The sequence below is a fragment of the Mus caroli genome, unplaced genomic scaffold (assembly GCF_978045245.1).
Source record: "Mus caroli unplaced genomic scaffold, Mus_caroli_1 scaffold_5, whole genome shotgun sequence".
Classification (NCBI taxonomy): domain Eukaryota; kingdom Metazoa; phylum Chordata; class Mammalia; order Rodentia; family Muridae; genus Mus; species Mus caroli.
Window position 1 is genome coordinate 100,028,031 of NW_028227260.1, and position 19,617 is coordinate 100,047,647.

Sequence of the window (19,617 nt, forward strand, 5' to 3'; positions counted from 1 at the left end):
GTTTTATTTTGTATGTGTGAATGTGTGATATATGTGTTGGGGGTATGTGGATAAACACACTCTATGAATGTGAGGAGGCCAAAAAAAGAGTTTCAGGTGTCATGTTCTGTCACTTCTGGCCTTATTCTCTTTAGGCAGGGCCTCTCACTGAACTTGGAGCTAGACTTACAGCCAGTGGGCTCTAGTGACTGTCTCCAAGTTCCTCCCTCCCCAACAGAGCTGAAGTTAGCATGTGCAGCCAACCATATTTCTGAGTGTTGGGGATTTAAACTCAGACCTTCATGCTTACACTGTAAGCATTTGAACCACTGAGACATTTCTCTGGTCCCAGTTGGAGTACATTTTTTTTTAAACAAAAAGAATCCAGATTCTGATTTGATGCATGCAATGGAACTTTAATTTGATCTGAAACTACAATAAAAGTTGCCTTTCAAAATTTAATTAGATTTGGATGACAAAGTCTCCTCTCTTCTGTCATCGCAGATCTGCATTTTCAATGGGACAGTAAAGCTATGAGAGAAAAACAGAGCAGAGTTAAGCAACTTGAAAGGACTAATAGACACACATATCATAATGTATTATAAAAGTAAATGACAGCAACTCAAGTTTCAAACTAATAAACTGTATATACTGATCAACATGTCTGATAAACACATGGATCTGATTTTGTACTTTTACCTGTTTCTTATACTACTGCTCCTTAAATATGCACAATGCAAAATTAAAAGGAGTAGAAAAAGGGGATCTCACCTCATAATTATTTTCCATGAACTCACATAAAGTCTTAAAGATGTGCCAGCCTTTCCTTGGGTAAGTGTTATGCTCAAGACACATTGGTAACTGTGGCCATGATAATTTATTGAATAGCATGGAGAATTAAGAGTCAAAACAGACAATTCCATTTCTTTATTTACTGTAAATAAACTATTCTTTAGCAAAGCAGCACCCAAACACTTGGAACTTCTATTCACTATTTTACTGTCATCAAATATCCCTAGATGTCATACAGTTTCAGGTGATAAACTTTCTGAAATATTTGCCTGTAAAAATAAGTGTTAGGTCAGGCAGTGGTGGCACACGCCTTTAATCCCAGCACTTGGGAGGCAGAGGCAGGCAGAGGCAGAGGCAGAGGATTTCTGAGGTCAGCCTGGTCTACAAAGTGAGTTCCAGGACAGCCAGGACTACACAGCACAGAGAAACCCTGTCTCAAAAAAAAAAAAAAACAAATAAAATAAAATAATATAAAAAATAAGTGTCAGTCAAATATATTAATCATAGCCATAAAAAAAGTTACTAACATCAGTGAGCACTGTTAACTCTGGCCTCCTGCCTCCTCCCTTTATTACCTCTCTCTTCTGATGCCTTCCTTCCTTTAGGCTTCTTCCCTTTTGATTTCTGTTTCTTCAAAACCTTCAACATCCTGTTCATCCTCTTCCTTAAAGGATTAAACCATGTTACAATATGTAAAGTTCAAATGCACCTTTACTTTTGAACAGTAGTAAGAGAGCAACACTATTTGCCCACAATACTAAACTTTCCTGTCTGATTTTTTTTACTTCATTCTAAAAAGAAATATACTTCATTTGGCTCCTTCAAATTTATCATTACACACTATCATTCTCACGAGTCATTGTGGTCATATGATCCTCCACAATCAGTGTGGCATCAAATTCCTCTGTAGCATGAATGGTACCTACTCAAAAATCTCCATACATATTCTCTAATCTAGGACAACTTCCTTTTCACTCCTCCTCCAGAGAGAAGTCCATCCTATGACTGTCAAATCAATAGTAATGGTTTATACTGCATCACTATTACAATTTTCAATGCATTTTAACTTACTTTTGGGATCATTTGTGCAACAAGAACATTATGTGTCAAGATCTTGCCCAGAAACCTCATATAGTTTATCTCACTTAATTCTCACAAAAATCCTAGAAAGTACTGGATTTCCTATTTGGAAATTATCAAACTAGCACTTATACCAGGTATCACTGTACTGTCACACCAGCTAGTACATGCTACCCTCAGGCATGCTACAGAGTATACCACTAATGCCTTTATGTGTATTAATATCCTTATTTAACTTTTATAATCTTTTTAAATTAAAATATAATTACACATTTCCCCTTTCTTTCCTCCAAAGCTCTCCCATGTCCACCCCCTCACATCTGTGACCTTTTAATCATATAGTCCATATAATAGTACTTGTATCTAAAACCTCATTTAATTTTCCTGATGACAAGCACAGGCACTAGCTCTGTCCTTTCCATTTTTTTAGGTAAAGAAACTGAGACACCAATAAGGAAAGTAACTGCCCGGAGGTTGCCACATTATTTAATGGGCCAGGATTCCTGTCCAAACCTAGAAAATGTAAAGTGCATTTTTTTTCTATCTCTCTGTTAAGCTATAACTTTCTCCCCTCTGGGCATGTGATTCCTTTAGGATAGAACATTACCTCAGAAATAATAGTTGATTTGTATTAAGAAATGTTGATTATGGTTTATAAAGCTTTCAGTTTCTAAAGAACCAAACACACATGAAATAGGGGCAATTTTCATGGCAGAGATTATGTAGGGAAACCCAAAGAAGAGAGAGAGAAGGTTAGCATATAAGATTAGAAAGAGAAATCCTATCTTTTTAACTCAGTGCTAAGCAGCATAAGGAATAGAATGTCAAGCCACCCCAAACTGTCCAGAGCAACGTGGCTCTGAGCATGTGGGAGCTAGAGATAAATAAGGCTGCCTTTGAAAGGATGGTTTTGCAGGTAATACTCACTTTTCTTTGCTAAAACTACATTACTGGGCTGTCACTGAGCTCCAATAGGTAAGACAGATGTGAAGGGAAGAAACACTTTTCCCTCAATTAATCATCAAAACATCTCCAGGCATAAAATAAAATAGTGAGTGAAGGCCAAAAATATATTTATATCATTTACCTATTACCTCTTTATGTTGTTATGTTGTTAACTGCAGTCTTGGGGGGAGAGAACTAAAACTACATAGTTCTCAATCTATTAGAGCCAGCTATGGATCAAAATACAAGGGTTTTTTTAAGCATGATGTGATTTACTGATTACGGTTTGACACTTCCAAGGAGCCTTGGGCAGCATTTCATAATAAAATATGTTAACATTTCTATAATAAAATATATGCATATTCAGTTTAAGCAGTAAATAAGGCTAGAAAAAAACTCAGATCAGATTAGATCAATAGCTGTTGTTTAAATGATTTAGAAGAAATATTTAGGTTTATAAAATTTTTAGACATCAAGAATTATAAATAAGAAATTAAGTAAGTTAAGGCTTATATAAGCCTCCTGATTCTGTAACATTAATATATCTTACTTTTCATCATAAATGGCCAGGTGTCCTTTATTCATGTGGTTTATTTTAAATTTGGTGGTATACATTTCACATTTACTACCAATTAAAAATATGGCATAGTCATATTACTTTGAAACCTACTGTGGGCTGAGGAGATGGCTAAGTCAGTAGAAATACATACCACGTAAAACCAAAGAGACCTGAGTTTTGATCCCTAACACCCACATAAAAGAGCCAAGTGTGAAATCCTAACAATATGGTTGTCTAAACAAAACCTGCACAATGATAACACCAGATGGCATTCAAAAGTGGACAGAGGGAATATAGCAAGGTCCCACAAATAAAAAACACAAATAAATAAACAAACAAAGGTCAATTCATTGTTCCCTGGTGAATCAGTCTTCTCCAAAGAAAAGCCCTGATAGGTTATCCAGTCCCAAGTGTTCAGCTCTATGTATCAGTACACTAAATGCACTCAGCAGGTTCTGTGTGTGTGTGTGTGTGTATGTGTGTGTGTGTGTATGTGTGTGTGTGACTTATAACAACAATAATAAAAAAGAAGTCATAAAGTTGGGTGGGAGTAGGGGAACAAGGAGTGATACCAGAAGGGGAGAACGAAGGGTGGAAATTACACCACAATACTCATGGATGAAAATCTCAATAAAGATAAAACATACTTTTAAGGCCAAATATGGTCTCTTGTATGTGTAACACTAGTGGGGTGAGGAGAGATAAGTAGATTTCCAGAGACTTCTACATGCAGTGAGACACTGTATCAAAAGATAATCTGATGAGGGATCAAAGCACACTGATCTCTGTGTGTGCTTTGATATACACTCATATGCACATGTGTGCATACACACATGAACATGTACACAGAAAGAGAGACACACACAGAGAGAGAAAGAGACAGACACAGAGTGAGACAGAGAGCAAGCACATGAGCACTAACTCATCTAGATTTCAAAGGACTTGATTTTCAGTTCATCCTTATCACTAACTTGTCATACTAGGACTGACTAAAAGACAGAGTATGCATGATTAAAGCCCTGCATGATTAGAGCCCCACATCCTACAGTCTGATTGGAGCCTCTTGCAAGCTAAGAAACAATTCCAGCACAATTACCATCTGCTGTAAAGGCTGCTGGCATAAAGCTAATAGTCTTTCCATACACACACACACACACACACACATATATTGGCTATAGGCCCTTACTTTCCCAAGCATTATCTGAAACTCTGAAAACCTTCACCTTGTTTACCTTCCTGTATCTCTGTGTGCTAGACTTTTACCTTATTAATTTTCATTCTACCAGAGGCCCCTTAGAAACCACCCAGTGATAAGACAGTAACTTTGAACCCCATCAAAACAATACTATATATGACTACTGTAAAAAAACAAAAAACAAAAAACCTTGCCTTGCTGCTACATGATACATTTCCATACCTTTAGTACCAACACTCTAGGGGAAAAGACAAGTGGATCTCTGTGAGTTCAAGACAAACTAACCTGGTCTACAAAGCTATCAAAGGCCAAGTAAGTAAGTCAGGGCTATATAGTAAGATCTTGTCTCAAAAATAAAATAAGCCGGGCGTGGTGGCGCACACCTTTAATCCCAGCACTCGGGAGGCAGAGGCAGGCGGATTTCTGAGTTCGAGGCCAGCCTGGTCTACAAAGTGAGTTCCAGGACAGCCAGGGCTATACAGAGAAACCCTGTCTCAAAAAAAAATAAAATAAAATAAAATAAAATAAAAACAGAACACAAACAAAGCCCAGAACCTTTATGGAATGGATGCACAGTCATGCTATGCTGTCAGATATCTTACGTCTTACTTTCTTATCAGCACTGTTTCTTCTTGTCCTGGTGCTTAAACTTATATTAAATTATCTTTAATAAAAATCCATAATTCTGATGCATAAACTATTCTGTCCTGAAATTCTTTCCAGCATCGAAGCCACATATTCTGGTTTGGCTGCATTATGGTTCTAAAATCTTCTGTTAAAGTTTTCAGGCTGCTGAAGGTAGTAGTATCAGTATGCCTCCTTTCCCTATACCCCCAAAACCCTGACAATATAACTTACATTGATTTCTGATGTTAAAAGTTAAATATTCTATCTCGTATTTATTGAAAATGCCCAAAAGAGAAATTAGGAGTAAAATGATTTGTTCTGTATACCCTACGGGGCAGATTCATAAGCTGATAATTTCAACAAATTGAAGTCAGTCACTGTAGAGGTAGGTAGACAATGGTAGAAAATAACAAAAAGAAACCAAGTCCAGTATGGGCAAAAGATCTGGACTAATCTTCCTAAAACAAGTGAGCCAGAGAGGAAGAGTGAGAGTGAGGAGAAACATAGCAACCAGTCAGTCAGTGACTGAATGATGGCATGCCATATAGTCTGGGAACATCAAGTAGAGCGGTGTAGCTCAGATCACTAAGAAGGATCACAAGTCTTAGCTAGTGTGATGGTTAAAACTTTGGCTGTGCCGGGCGTGGTGGCGCATGCCTTTAATCCCAGCACTTGGGAGGCAGAAGCAGGCAGATTTCTGAGTTCGAGGCCAGCCTGGTCTACAGAGTGAGTTCCAGGACAGCCAGGGCTACACAGAGAAACCCTGTCTCAAAAAAAAAAAAAAAAAAAAAAAAAAACTTTGGCTGTTAACTTAATTAGATCTGCAGCTAACTAAGAGCCAAGCCTCTGAGCAAATCTGAGAGAGTATTCCCTGGAAGAATTAACTGAGTGGGTAAAAAATGTCTCCCAGAGTAGACAGTACTTTCTGGAAGTGATCAAGATACAAAAATGTTCTGAGGAAAAAATACTGCTGCTGTTCTCTGCTTGCCTTTGCTCTTTATTGGTTGAGTGACTTGTGGCTGCCATTAGTACTGTCACCCTTTACTGACATCAGAACACAGCTTCCTTACCCTTTCATTGTGGATTGAAAAGCAGCAGTTCTGCAGAAATCCTCCAAGCCAATCAGACTAAGCAACTATCAGGTTCTCAGCCTCTACAGCATGCAGAACACCTTTCAGCTATCCAAACTGAAACATTTAAGACACTTAGCAGACTCCCTTTGTAATACACACTCTATTGGTTTTTTTTTTTTTTTTTTCCTTCTAGTAAATCGAACACAGGAAGCTACAGGCATTAGCAGGCTTAGATGCCACTGGAGATCAACTCCTCTTCTCATGACATCCTTCAAAACTCACCTCTTATTTCCCTAGTAACAAACCAATTTTAAGAAGGAGATGGAGGGGTTGGAAAGGTAACCCAGTAGTTAAAACTGTGTCTTGCTTTTCTAGAAGGCCTTAGTTCAGGTGCCAGAACTAGTAACCAGTTCCAGAGAATCTAACACCCCTTTCTAGCCTCCATTAGCATCTGGATGCATATGAGATATACTTACTCAGACACATACACAGAAATAAAAATAACCTTTAAAAAGGAAAAAAAAAAAACTATGAAAGGGAAGCATTGTAATTGTCCTTCAAGGCTTAAAGCATCCAGTCCTGCTGGGCCTGGATGTCACAAGGTGGGGTGTAGAAGAGGAAGGAGTGATAGGAGGGGATATTTGTAACAGTGGGACAGGAAGGGTAAGAGTGAGAGGGGCTGTGATTGTGATGCTTTTTAAAAAAGACTTAGGGGGCTGGAGAGATGGCTCAGCGGTTAAGAGCACTGACTGCTCTTCCAGAGGTTCTGAGTTCAATTCCCAGCAACCACATGGTGGCTCACAACCATCTGTAACAGAATACGATGTACTCACATATATAAAATAAAATGAATCTAAAAAAAAAAAAAAGACTTAAAGCACCTTATGAGAAAATAAAGGTAGCTGGGTTTCCTGAGGCCCATTAAGGGAAGGCTAAGTTTACCTCTGACCTTGGGTGGAGTCATGGCACTATAAACAGCCTAAAACATTATACACTACTGTACTCCCCCTTAAGAGTCAATTCAACTATGCCTGTCAATCACCTGATCAGGAAAACATCTCTCAGAAAAGCTGAAATACTTGAAAACATGTCTTCGACATGTGAGGAATAGTTATCCCCTTAATGGGATAATATACTTAACACATCTATGCCAGTTAGTTTTCTGTTGTTTTTTGATTTGTCACCATAGCATGCCTAGTGCCATCTAAGAATATCCTTAATTAAGAAAATGTCCCCATCTGATTGCCTGTAGACAAACTATAGAAAAATGTCTTGATTGATGATTGATGTAGTGGTGAGGCTGGAGTGGGTGGGTGGGAGTACCCTCTTAGAGGCAAAGGGGAGGGAGATGGATGGGGGCTTTGCAGAAAGGAGACTGGGGAGGAGGACAGCATTTGAAATGTAAATAAATAAAAAATCAATAAAATGAATAAGTAAGGCCTTCTGCCAGGACAGATCATCAGCTTGTCTGCCCCTATGAAGACCCCACAGTCTGACTGCCTCCCAGGAGATCTGCTGGACCAGGGCAACAGACCCCACAGCCTGAAGGCCTCCCAGAAGATCTGCTGTAGGCAGGGCAACAGGCAAGGGACCCTCCCAAATAATCGAAGTAGCTGGGACCCTCCGAAGGAGCCCAGTAGACTTAGGATCCATCCTCCCAGTTCAAACTCCACCTTCGCTCCAGCCCGTGCCTTCTACCGGGGAATATCAAAATCAAACACCCCTTAATGTTCAAAGTGTTGGAAAGATCAGGAATTCAAGGCCCATACCTAAATATAATAAAAGCAATATACAGCAATCCAACAGCCAACATCAAACTAAATGGAGAGAAACTTGAAGCAATCCCACTGAAATCATGGACAAGAGAAGGCTGCCCACTCTCCCTGTATCTATTTAACATAGTATTCTAAGTTCTAGCTAGTTCAAGTGGATACACATTGGCAAAGAAGAAGTCAAGGTATTACTATTTGCAAATCAGTTACATTGTATATATAACTGACCCCAAAAACTCTACCAGAGAACATGTACAGCTTATAAACAACTTCAGCAAAGTTACTAGATATAAAATTAACTCAAACAAATCAGTAGCCTTCCTGTATACAAATGATAAACAGGCTGAGAAAGAAAATAAGGAAACAATACCCTTTACAGTAGTCACAAATAATATAAAATTTATTGGGGGGGGGGTAACTCTAACCAAACAAGGGAAAGATCTATATGACAAGAACTTCAAGTCTCTCAAGAAAGAAATCGAAGAAGACCTCAGAAAATGGAGAGATCTCCTATGTTCATGGATTGGTAAGATTAATATAGTAAAAATGGCCATCCTACCAAAAGCAATCTACAGATTCAACACAATCCCCATCAAAATTCCAACACAGTTCTCCACAGACATGGAAAGAGTAATTCTCAACTTCATATGGAAAAGCATAAAGCCAAGGATAGCCAAAACAATTCTCAGATAAAGATAAAAATAAAAGAACTTCCAGGGAAATAACCATCCCTGAGCAATAGTGAAAAAACTGAATGGTATTGGTACAGAGACAGATTAATCAACGGAATAGAAATGAAGACCCAGAAATAAAACCATACACTTATGGACACTTGATCTTTGAAAGAGAAGCCAAAAGTATACACTGGAAAAAAGAAAGCATCTTCAATAAATGGTGCTAGTCTAACTGTCAATTTGTATGTAGAAAAATGAGAATAGTTCCATATTTGTCACCTTGCACAAAGCTCAAGATCAAATGGATCAAGGACCTCAACATAAAACCAAATACACTCCTTCCAGTCAGCACCACCTCCGGACTACCTTGGGCGTGAACTAGACAGACAGTCCCACCTGCCCAGAGGACTCTCCACACCACAGGCACCCTAGCACGCCAAGGACCTTAGGATCACTGGTGAGTGGAACACAACACCTGTTCCAAGCCAATCGTGACAGGCCTGTGACACAGGAGACCTGCCTGACCAGCGGTTCGGGTTCCTTCAGATCAGTGCTGGTATACCTTGGCTTCGAACACACCAGACAGCCCCACATCACCAGAGAAGACACCAATTCCAGGAGCTGTAACACGACCACAATCTTTATTTCAGGATACCAGGAGCTAGGTCACACCAGGATCTCAGGGTCTCAGAGGAAGCTTGACTGCCAAGGTCTCTGACACACCCAGAATCTCAGATTCACAGGATCCAGGAATCACAGGATCACAGAGCAAGCTGGACTCTGAGGAGTCCTGAATCAACCAGGATTATAGGAAGGACAGGCTCCAACAGATATATTGAGGGCAGCAAGCACTTGAGATAATCAGATGGCAGGAGGCAAACATAAGAACAAGCAACAGAAACCAAGGTTACTTGGCATGATCAGAACCAAACTCTCCCATCATAATCAACTCCTGGATACACCATCACACCAGAAAAGCAAGATATGGATCTAAAGTCACATCTATGATGATGATGGAGGACTTTAAGAAGGAAATAAATAACTCCATTAAAGAAATACACGAGAGCCGGGCGTGGTGGCACACGCCTTTAATCCCAGCACTCGGGAGGCAGAGGCAGGCGGATTTCTGAGTTCGAGGCCAGCCTGGTCTACAAAGTGAGTTCCAGGACAGCCAGGGCTACACAGAGAAACCCTGTCTCGAAAAACCAAAAAAAAAAAAAAAAAGAAATACAGGAGAACACAGGTAAACAACTAGAAGCCATTTAAGAGGAAACACAAAAATCCCTTAAAGAGATAGAGGAAAACACTACCAAACAGGTGAAAGAATTGAACAAAACCAGCCAGGATCTAAAAATGGAAGTAGAAACAATAAGGAAATCACAAAGGGAGACAACTCTGGAGCTAGAAATCCTAGGAAAGAAATCAGGAACCATAGATGCGAGCATCAGCAACAGAATACAAGAGATGGAAGAGAGAATCTCAGGTGCAGAAGATTCCATAGAAAACATGGACACAACAATCAAAGAAAATGCAAAATGCAAAAAGATCCTAACTCAAAACATCCAGGAAATCCAGGACACCATGAGAATACCAAACCTAAGGATAATAGGTATAAATAAGAATGAAGATTTTCAACTTAAAGGGCCAGTAAAAGGGCCGGGTGTGGTGGCGCACGCCTTTAATCCCAGCACTCGGGAGGCAGAGGCAGGCGGATTTCTGAGTTCGAGGCCAGCCTGGTCTACAAAGTGAGTTCCAGGACAGCCAGGGCTATACAGAGAAACCCTGTCTCGAAAAACCAAAAAAAAAAAAAAAAAAAAAAAAAGGCCAGTAAATATCTTTAACAAAATTATAGACAAAAACTTTCCTAACCTAAAGAAAGAGATGCCCATGAACATACAAGAAGCCTACAGAACTCCAAAGCGACTGGACCAGAAAAGAAATTCCTCCCAACACATAACAAACAGAACAACAAATGCACTAAATATAGAATATTAAAAGCAGTAAGGGAAAAAGGTCAAGTAACATAATGGCAGACCTATGAGAATTACACCAGACTTCTTACCAGAGACTATGAAAACCAGAAGATCCTGAACAGATGTTATACAGACCCTAAGAGAACACAAATGCCAGCCCAGGCTACTATACCCAGTCAAACTCATATTTATCCTAGATGGAGAAACCAAAGTACTCCATGACAAAACCAAATTCACGCAATATCTTTCCAGGAATCCAGCCCTTCAAAGGATAACACAGGGAAAACTCCAACACAAGGAGGGAAATGACACCTTAGGAAAAGCAAGAAAGTAATCCTTCAACAAACCTAAAAGAAGATAGCCACAAAAACAGAATCCCAAATCTAACAGCAAAAATAATAGGGAGTAACAATTACTTTTCCTTAATATCTCTTAATATCAATGGACTCAAATACCCAATAAAAAGACATAGACTAACTGACTGGCTACATAAATAGGACCCAATATTTTGCCACATACAGGAAACATACCTCAGGGACAAAGATAGACACTACCTCAAAGTAAAAGGCTAGAAAACAATTTTCAAAGCAACAATCCAAAGAAACAATCTGGACTAGCCATTATAATATCGAATAAAATTGACTTCAAAATTCCAAGTTCTCAAAAAAGACAAGGAGGAGCACTTCATATTCAGCAAAGGTAAAATCTTCCAAGATGAACTCTCAATTCTGAACATATATGCTCCAAATGCAATGGCATCCACATTCATTAAAGAAACTTTAGTAAAGCTCAAAGCACACATTGCACCTCACACAATTGTAGTGGGAGACTTTAATACCACACTCTCATCAATGGGCAGATCCTGGAAACAGAAAATAAACATAGACACAGTGAAACTAACAGAAGTTTTGAAACAAATGGATTTAACAGATATCTACAAAACATTTTATCCTAAAACAAAATGATATACCTTCTTCTCAGCACCTCATGGTACCTTCTCCAAAATTGACCATATAATCAGTCACAAAACAGGCCTCAAAAATACAAAAATATTGAAATTAACCATGCAACCTATCAGATCACCACAGACAAAGGCTGATCTTCAATAACAATATAAATAATAGAAAGCCACTGTTGACGAGGAAGCTGAACAACACTCTACTCAACGATAACTTGGTAAAGGAAGAAATAAAGAAATTAAAGACATTTTAGAGTTTACTGAAAATGAAGCCACAACATACCCAAATTTATGGGACACAATGAAAGCAGTCCTAAGAGGAAAACTCATATCTCTGAGTGCCACCAAAAAGAAACTTGAGAGAGCACACACTAGCAGCTTGACAGCACACTTAAAAGCTCTAGAAGAAAAGGAAGCAAATTCACCCAAGAGAAATAATCAAACTCAGGACTGAAATCAACTAAGTAGAAACAGAAAGAACTATACAAAGAATCAACCAAACTAGGAGCTGTTTTATTTGTTTTGTTTTGAGAAAATCAACAAGATAGATAAACCCTTAGCCAGACTAACTAGAGGGCACAGGGACAGTATCCTAATTAACAAAATCAGAAATGAAAAGGGAGACATAACAACAGAACCTGGGGAAATTCTAAACATCATCAGATCCTACTCAACAAAACTGGAAAACCTGGATGAAATGGACAAGTTTCTAGACAGATACCAGGTACCAAAGTTAAATTAGGATCAGGTTAATAATCTAAACCGTTCTATATCCCCTAAAGATATACAAGAAGTCATTAATAGTCTCCCAAACAAAAATGCCCAGGATCAGATGGGTGTAGTACAGAGTTCTATCAGACCTTCAAAGAAGACCTAATTCCAATTCTCCTCAAACTATTTCACAAAATAGAAAGAGAAGGTACTCTACCCAATTCATTCTATGAAGCCACAATTACTGACACCTAAACCACATAAAAACCCAACAAAGAAAGAGAACTTCAAACCAATTTCCCTTATGAATATTGATGCAAAAATACTCAATAAAATACTTGTAAATTGAATCCAAGAACACATCAAAATGATCACCCATCATGATCAAGTAGACTTCATCCCAGGGATGCAGGGATGGTTTAATATATGGAAATCCATCAACATAATCCACTATATAAACAAACTCAAAGACAAAAAACACATGAACATCTCATTATATGCTGGGAAAGCATTTGACAAAATCCAGCACTGATTCATGATGAAAGTCTTGTAAAGGACTGTAATTCAAGGCTTATACCTAAATATAATAAAAGCAATGTACAGCAAACCAGTAGCCAACATAAAACTAAATGGAGAGAAGCTGGAAGCAATCCCACTAAAATCAGGGATTGGAAAAGGCTGCCCACTTTCTCCCTACCTATTCAATATAGTACTTGAAGTCCTAGCCAGAGCAATTAGATAACAAAAGGAGATCAAGGGGATACAAATTGGAAAGGAAGAAGTCAAAATATCACTATTTGCAGATGATATGATAGTATATACAAGTGACCCTAAAAATTCCACCAGAGAACTTCTAAACTTAATAAACAGCTTCAGTGCAGTAGCTGGATATAAAATACACAAATCAGTGGCCTTTCTCTACATAAAGGATAAACAGGCTGAGAAAGAAATTAGGGAAACAACACCCTTCACAATAGTCACAAATAATACGAAATATCTTGGTGTGACTCTAAGGAAGTGAAACATCTGTATGATAAGAATTTCAAGTCTCTGAAGAAAGAAATAAATAAAATCTCAGAAAATGGAAAGCTCTCTCATACTCATGGATTGGCAGGATTAATATAGTAAAAATGGCTACCTTAGGATTAATATAGTAAAAATGGCTACCTTAGGATTAATATAATAAAAATGACTATCTTGCCAAAAGCAATCTACAGGTTCAGTGCAATCCCATCAAAATCCCAACTCAATTCTTCACCGAGTTAGAAAGGGCAATTTGCATATTCATCTGGAATAACAAAAAAACCTAGGATAGCAAAAACTATTGTCAAAAATGCTGTACTACAGAGCAATTATGATAAAAACTGCATTGTACTGGTACAGTGACAGACAGGTAGATCAATGGAATAGAATTGAAGACCCAGAAATGAACCCACACACCTATGGTCACTTGATCTTTGACAAGGGAGCTGAAACCATCCAGTGGTAAAAGGACAGCATTTTCAACAAATGGTGCTGGCTCAACTGTCGGTTATCATGTAGAAGAAAGAGAATTGATCCATTCCTATCTCCTTATATAAAGCTGAAGTCTAAGTGGATCAAGCAACTCCACATAAAACCAGAGACACTGAAACTTATATAGGAAAAAGTGTGGAAGAGCCTTGAAGATATGCACACAGGTGAAAAATTCCTGAACAGAACAGCAATGGCTTGTGTTGTAAGATGGAGAATCGACAAATGGGACCTCATAAAATTACAAAGCTTCTGTAAGGCAAAAGACACTGTCAATAAGACAAAAAGGCCACCAACAGAATGGGAAAGGATCTTTACCAGTCCTAAATCCGATAGTGGCCTTATATCCAATATATATATATATATATATATATATATATATATATATATATATATATATATCAAGAAGTTGGACTCCAGAAAATCAAATAACCCTATTAAAAATGGGGTACAGAGCTAAACAAAGAATTCTCAACTGAGGAATACCAAATGGCTAAGAAGCACCTGAAAAAATGTTCAACATCCTTAATCATCAGGGAAATAGAAATCAAAACAACCCTGAGACCCCACCTCACACCAGTCAGAATGGCTAAGATCAAAAATTCAGGTGATAGCAGATGCTGGCAAGGATGTGGAGAAAGAGGAACACTTCTCCATTGTTTTTGGGATTGCAAGCTTGTACAACCACTCTGGAAATCAGTCTGACAGTTCCTCAGAAAATTGGACATAGTACTACTGGAAGATCCAGCAATACCTCTCCTAGGCATATACCCAGAAAATATTCCAACTTGTAATAAGGACACATGCTCCACTATGTTCATAGCAGCCTTATTTATAATAGCCAGAAGCTGGAAAGAACCCAGATGTCCCTCAACAGAAGAATGGATACAGAAAATGTGGTACACATTTACACAATGGAGTACTACTCAGCTATTAAAAACAATGAATTTATGAAATTCTTAGGCAAATGAATGGATCTGGAGGATACCATCCTGAGTGAGGTAACCCAATCACAAAAGAACACACGTGATATGCACTCACTGATAAGTGGATATTAGCCCAGAAACTTAGAATACCCAAGATACAATTTGTAAAACACATGAAACTCAAGAAGAAAGAAGACCAAAGTGTGGATACTTCATTCCTTCTTAAAATGGGGAACAAAAGCCGGGCGTGGTGGCGCACGCCTTTAGTCCCAGCACTCGGGAGGCAGAGGCAGGCGGATTTCTGAGTTCGAGGCCAGCCTGGTCTACAGAGTGAGTTCCAGGACAGCCAGGGCTATACAGAGAAACCCTGTCTCGAAAAACCAAAAAAAAAAAAAAAAATGGGGAACAAAATACCCGTGGAAGGAGTTGCAGAGACAAAGTTCGGCACAGAGCCTGAAGGAACAACCATCCAGAGACTGCCCCACTTGGGGATCTATCCCAGAAACAACCAACAAACCCAGACACTAGGCATATGCTTCAAGAGCTTGCTGACAGGAGCCTGATATAGCTGTCTCCCGTGAGACTCTACCAGTGCCTGGCAAATACAGAAGTGGATGCTCATAGTCATCCATTGGACGAAGCACAAGATCCCCAATGAAGGAGCCAGAGAAAGTACCAGTTTCATCAGGTTCCATTTTTCAATTTTTGATCTTAGAGCCTGAGCCATTGAAGGTCTGTTTAGGAAATGTCCCCTACTCCATGCCAATGAGTTCCAGTCTCTTTCGCACTTTCTCTTCTATACCAACCAAAAAATACACATGGAGGGATCCATGTCTCCAGCTAGATATGTAGCAGAGGATGACCTCATCTGAAAGCAATGGGAGGGAAAGCCCTTGGTCCTGTGTAGGTTTGATGCCCAGTGTAGGGGGATGCTAGAGCAGTGAGGTGGGAGTGGGTGAGCAAGTGGAGGAGCACCCTCATAGGAGGGAAAGGAGAGAGGGAGGATGAGATGTGGGAGACTGTTGAGTGGTAACCAGGGGAATATCATTTGAAATGTAAATTAATAAAATGATTAATGATAATAAATTTTAAAAAGAACTGAAGAAGCTAACATTCCCCCCCCCAAAAAAAAAAAAAAATCAAACAACCCGATCAATGCTACATCCACTCTATTAGTGACATGTGTGACAGGACTAGAAACCTGGACACAGTCCTGAGGTGAAAAGTTCATGGAAACTTAGTCTCCTGGAACTGTGCCATACCATATAACGAATGTTCCAAACTTGTCCTTGTGAATGCATCTGTGTGCTTTCTTTCAGTATTGTTTTATTATGGGTGCCTCCAAGCAATGACTTGCCAAATACCTAAGCAAAATTGAACTTTGCTTCCTGGCCTTCACCAATGCCCTAGGTAGTCCTTGAGCTGACCATGGGCTTTGAATTCAATAAGAATGTTGTCTATTCAGTGACATTCAGAATTGCCTCTAGTATTGTAAGAGAGATAGGGAAAGAAATCAGGCATTACTATCCACTACATAGAGTTAGAAATCTCAGGGCAAGCTTAGCAAAGTAAGTTTAGAATTCTTATTATAGTTATGTATGGCTTAGCAAAGTAAGTTTAAAATTCTTATTATAGTTATGTATGGCAGACTACATTACTTATTAGTAGAAAGTCCCCCCCACACTATCACTTAGAATAAAAGCCAAGTCGCTCCCATATACAGCAATTTACAATGGTTTAGAGAGGAGTAGATCGGGCTGTGGTTTTAGAGTATTGCATTATTCTTGAGAAGGTTAGCTAGAGCGGAACTCCCAAATTAGAACCATGGCTTAGGTGTGAAAGCCCTTGCCCCGGGAGTGTAAAGACCTCACACCTGGCTACTAAGAATATAGCTGACCTTAGAGGTGACTTTGTCTCAGTTGTTTTATTGTCCAGTTCCTGCCAGTCTTTGTGCTTGCATTCCTCTGTTTTGTGTAAGAGTCATTAAGCATCCAGTAATCTCATTGTACCTTGCCAACGTGTCACCTAACTTCCCTATTTTCTTCTGTATAAAAAGTTTGAGAGAGGCCCATTGGACTTGCAAACTTTATATGCCCCAATATAGGGGAATGCCAGGGCCAAAAGAATGGGAATGGGTGGGTAGGGAAGTGGGGGGCCCTATGGGGGACTTTTGGGATAGCATTGGAAATGTAATTGAGGAAAATATGTAATAAAAAAAAAAAGTTTGATGCTCGATTTGACAAGTTACATTCAGATACAGCACACTCTCTTGTGTCCCGTATTTGTTTGTCATTTCTTGCCAACTCTTTGCACACCAGTACCAGAACTCCATTTTCCTGCTGATCGAGGACCCAGTTGAGGTCTGTCTACAGCAGATCAAAAAATTGGGTACAGAACTAGACAGAATTCGTAACAGAGGAATCTGGAATGGTGGAGAACCACTCACAGAAAAGTTCAAAGTCCTTAGTCATCAGGGAAATGCAAATCAAAATGACCCTGAGATTACACCTTATACCAATCAGAGTGGCTCAGATCAAAAACTCAGGTGATAGTACCTGTTGGCCAGAATATGGAGAAAGAGGAACACTCCTCCATTGCTGGTGGGATTGCAAACTGGTACGACCACTCTGGAAATCAATCTGAACGTTTCTCAGAAAATTGGAAATAGTTCTACCTGAAGAGCCAGCTATACCACTCTTGGGCATATACCCAGAAGATGCCCCACCATGCCACATGGGCACGTGCTCTGCTATGTTCATAGCAGCCTTATCTGTGATAGCCAGAAGCTGGAAACAACCCAGATGTCCCACTATAGAAGAATGGATACAGAAAATGTGGTTCATTTACACAATGGAATACTACTCAGCTATTAAGAACAAGGACATCCTGAGTTTTGCAGGCAAATGGATAGAACTAGAAAGTATCATCCTGAGTGAGGTAACTCAGACCCCAAACGACATACATGGTATGTACTCACTGATAAGTGGATATTAGCCAAGAAAGTACAGAAATACCTAGGATACATACAATCCACAGAACTCAAGAAGGTTAGCAAAGCAGAAGGGCCCCAGTGAGGATGTTTCAATCCCACTTGGAAGAGAGAAGAAAGCAATCATGGAAGGAAGAGGGAAGGGAAGGACCTGGGTAGGGCAGGGTGGGGAAAAGAGGAACATGACCAGGTATTAGGGGGCAGGAGAGAAGCCCTGAGGGCCAGCAGAATCACTGGAAATATGCAACTTCAGGGGTTGGGGTGGGGCTCTAGAAAGTACCAGAGACCTGGGAGGTGAGAGACTCTCAGGACTCAGAGGGAGGGACCTTAGATGAAATGTCTAACAGTGGGGAAAGGGAACTTGTAGAGTCCACCTCCAGTAGAAAGCCAGGGTCTCAAGTGGAAAGATGGGGTTGCCATCCCACAGTCAAAACCTCTGACCCAGAATTGTTACTGTCTAAAAGAATTGCAGGGACAAAAATGGATTCATTTCAAGGGGAGGCTCCAAAGCCTGACACTATTACTGATGCTATGATGTGCTTGCAGACAGGAGCCTAACATGGCTGTTATCCAAGAGGCTCAACAAGCAGCTGACTGAGACAGAAACAAATACACCCAAACAATGGACTGAAGTTGAAGATCCCTGGGACTGAATTAGGGAAAGGCTGGAAGAAGCTGAGGATATGAGTGACTCATAGTAAGACCAGCAGTCTCAATTAACCAAGACCCCTGAGATCTCTCAGACAGGGAGCCACTAACCCGGCAGCACACATTATCTGGTGTGAAGCCCCAGACACATTTACAGCAGAGGACTGTCTGGTCTGGCCTCAGTGAGAGAATAAGCACCTAACTCTAGAGAGACTTGAGGCCCCAGGGAGTAGGGAGGCTTGATGGGGGATGGGGATGGGGGGGGAGAGACAAGGGGGAGGGGGAATGGGATGAGGAGCTATGAAAGGGTGGACTGAGAGGGGGTAATGCTGGACTGTAAAAATATAAAAATAATGTTTAAATGTAAATAAATACATAAATGATTGATGTAGGTTAGCCCATTCCAAAGTAGGTAGTGCTAACATGGGTGGTCGTCAGGTGGTCCTAGATGGTAATAAAAAGCAAGCTGAATGAGCCCTGAGGAGCAAGCCAGTAACCAGCATTCTTCCTTGGCCCCTGCTAAAGTAACTCCAGGTTTTTCATTGAGTTGCTGCTCTGATTTCCATCACTGACCTAGATCTGTAAGCCAAATAACTGCCACCCAAGCTGCTTTTGGTCATGGTATTTTATCACGCCTTATAGAAAGTTAACTAAGACAACACACTCAGGCACAAAGCAAGTTTCAACAGATAAAAGAAAACTGAAATAATATTCCACATTCTATCTAACTAAAGCTGGCTATCAACAATAGAAAAAAAAAAACAGGAAGTATACAACCTCATAGAAATTGAACAACTCGTACTTAATAAAAAAATGGGTCAAGACAGATTGAGAAGGAAACAAATGTTTTTTAGAATTGAATGAAAATGGAAACACAACCTACCCAAACCTATGAAACATAACAAAGGTGATTCTAAGAGGCAAGTTCATAGCACTAAGTACCTACATTAAATACCTCATATTGGCAACTTAATGACACATCAGAAAGCTCAAATGCAAGTGATTTCTGGCAAGAAATAATAAAATTCAGAGCTGAAATCAATAAAACAGAAATAAACAACTACCACCACCACCAACAACAACAAAATGAAACAAAGAATTAGTTATTTGAGAAAAATCAATGACCTTAATAAACCCTTAGCCAAATTAACTAAAGGCATATAAAAAATATAAGCAATCTTAAAATCTGGTATAAGCTGCCCCT

General features: G+C 39.5%; 1 protein-coding gene across 2 annotated transcripts in view; it reads right to left on the reverse strand.

The window, feature by feature from the left end:
* Positions 1–388: 388 nt before the first annotated feature.
* Fmr1nb (FMR1 neighbor) overlaps positions 389–19,617 on the reverse strand; it is a 39,228-nt gene continuing 19,999 nt past the window's right edge. For both annotated transcript variants that reach the window (XM_021153645.2, XM_021153643.2), the window contains 2 exons: positions 1,347–1,435; positions 389–510 (listed from right to left, as the gene is read on the reverse strand). In XM_021153645.2, coding sequence (XP_021009304.1) covers positions 494–510; positions 1,347–1,435 — 106 coding nt within the window. In that variant the 3' untranslated portion in view covers positions 389–493. The remainder of the gene's footprint in view (positions 511–1,346; positions 1,436–19,617) is intronic.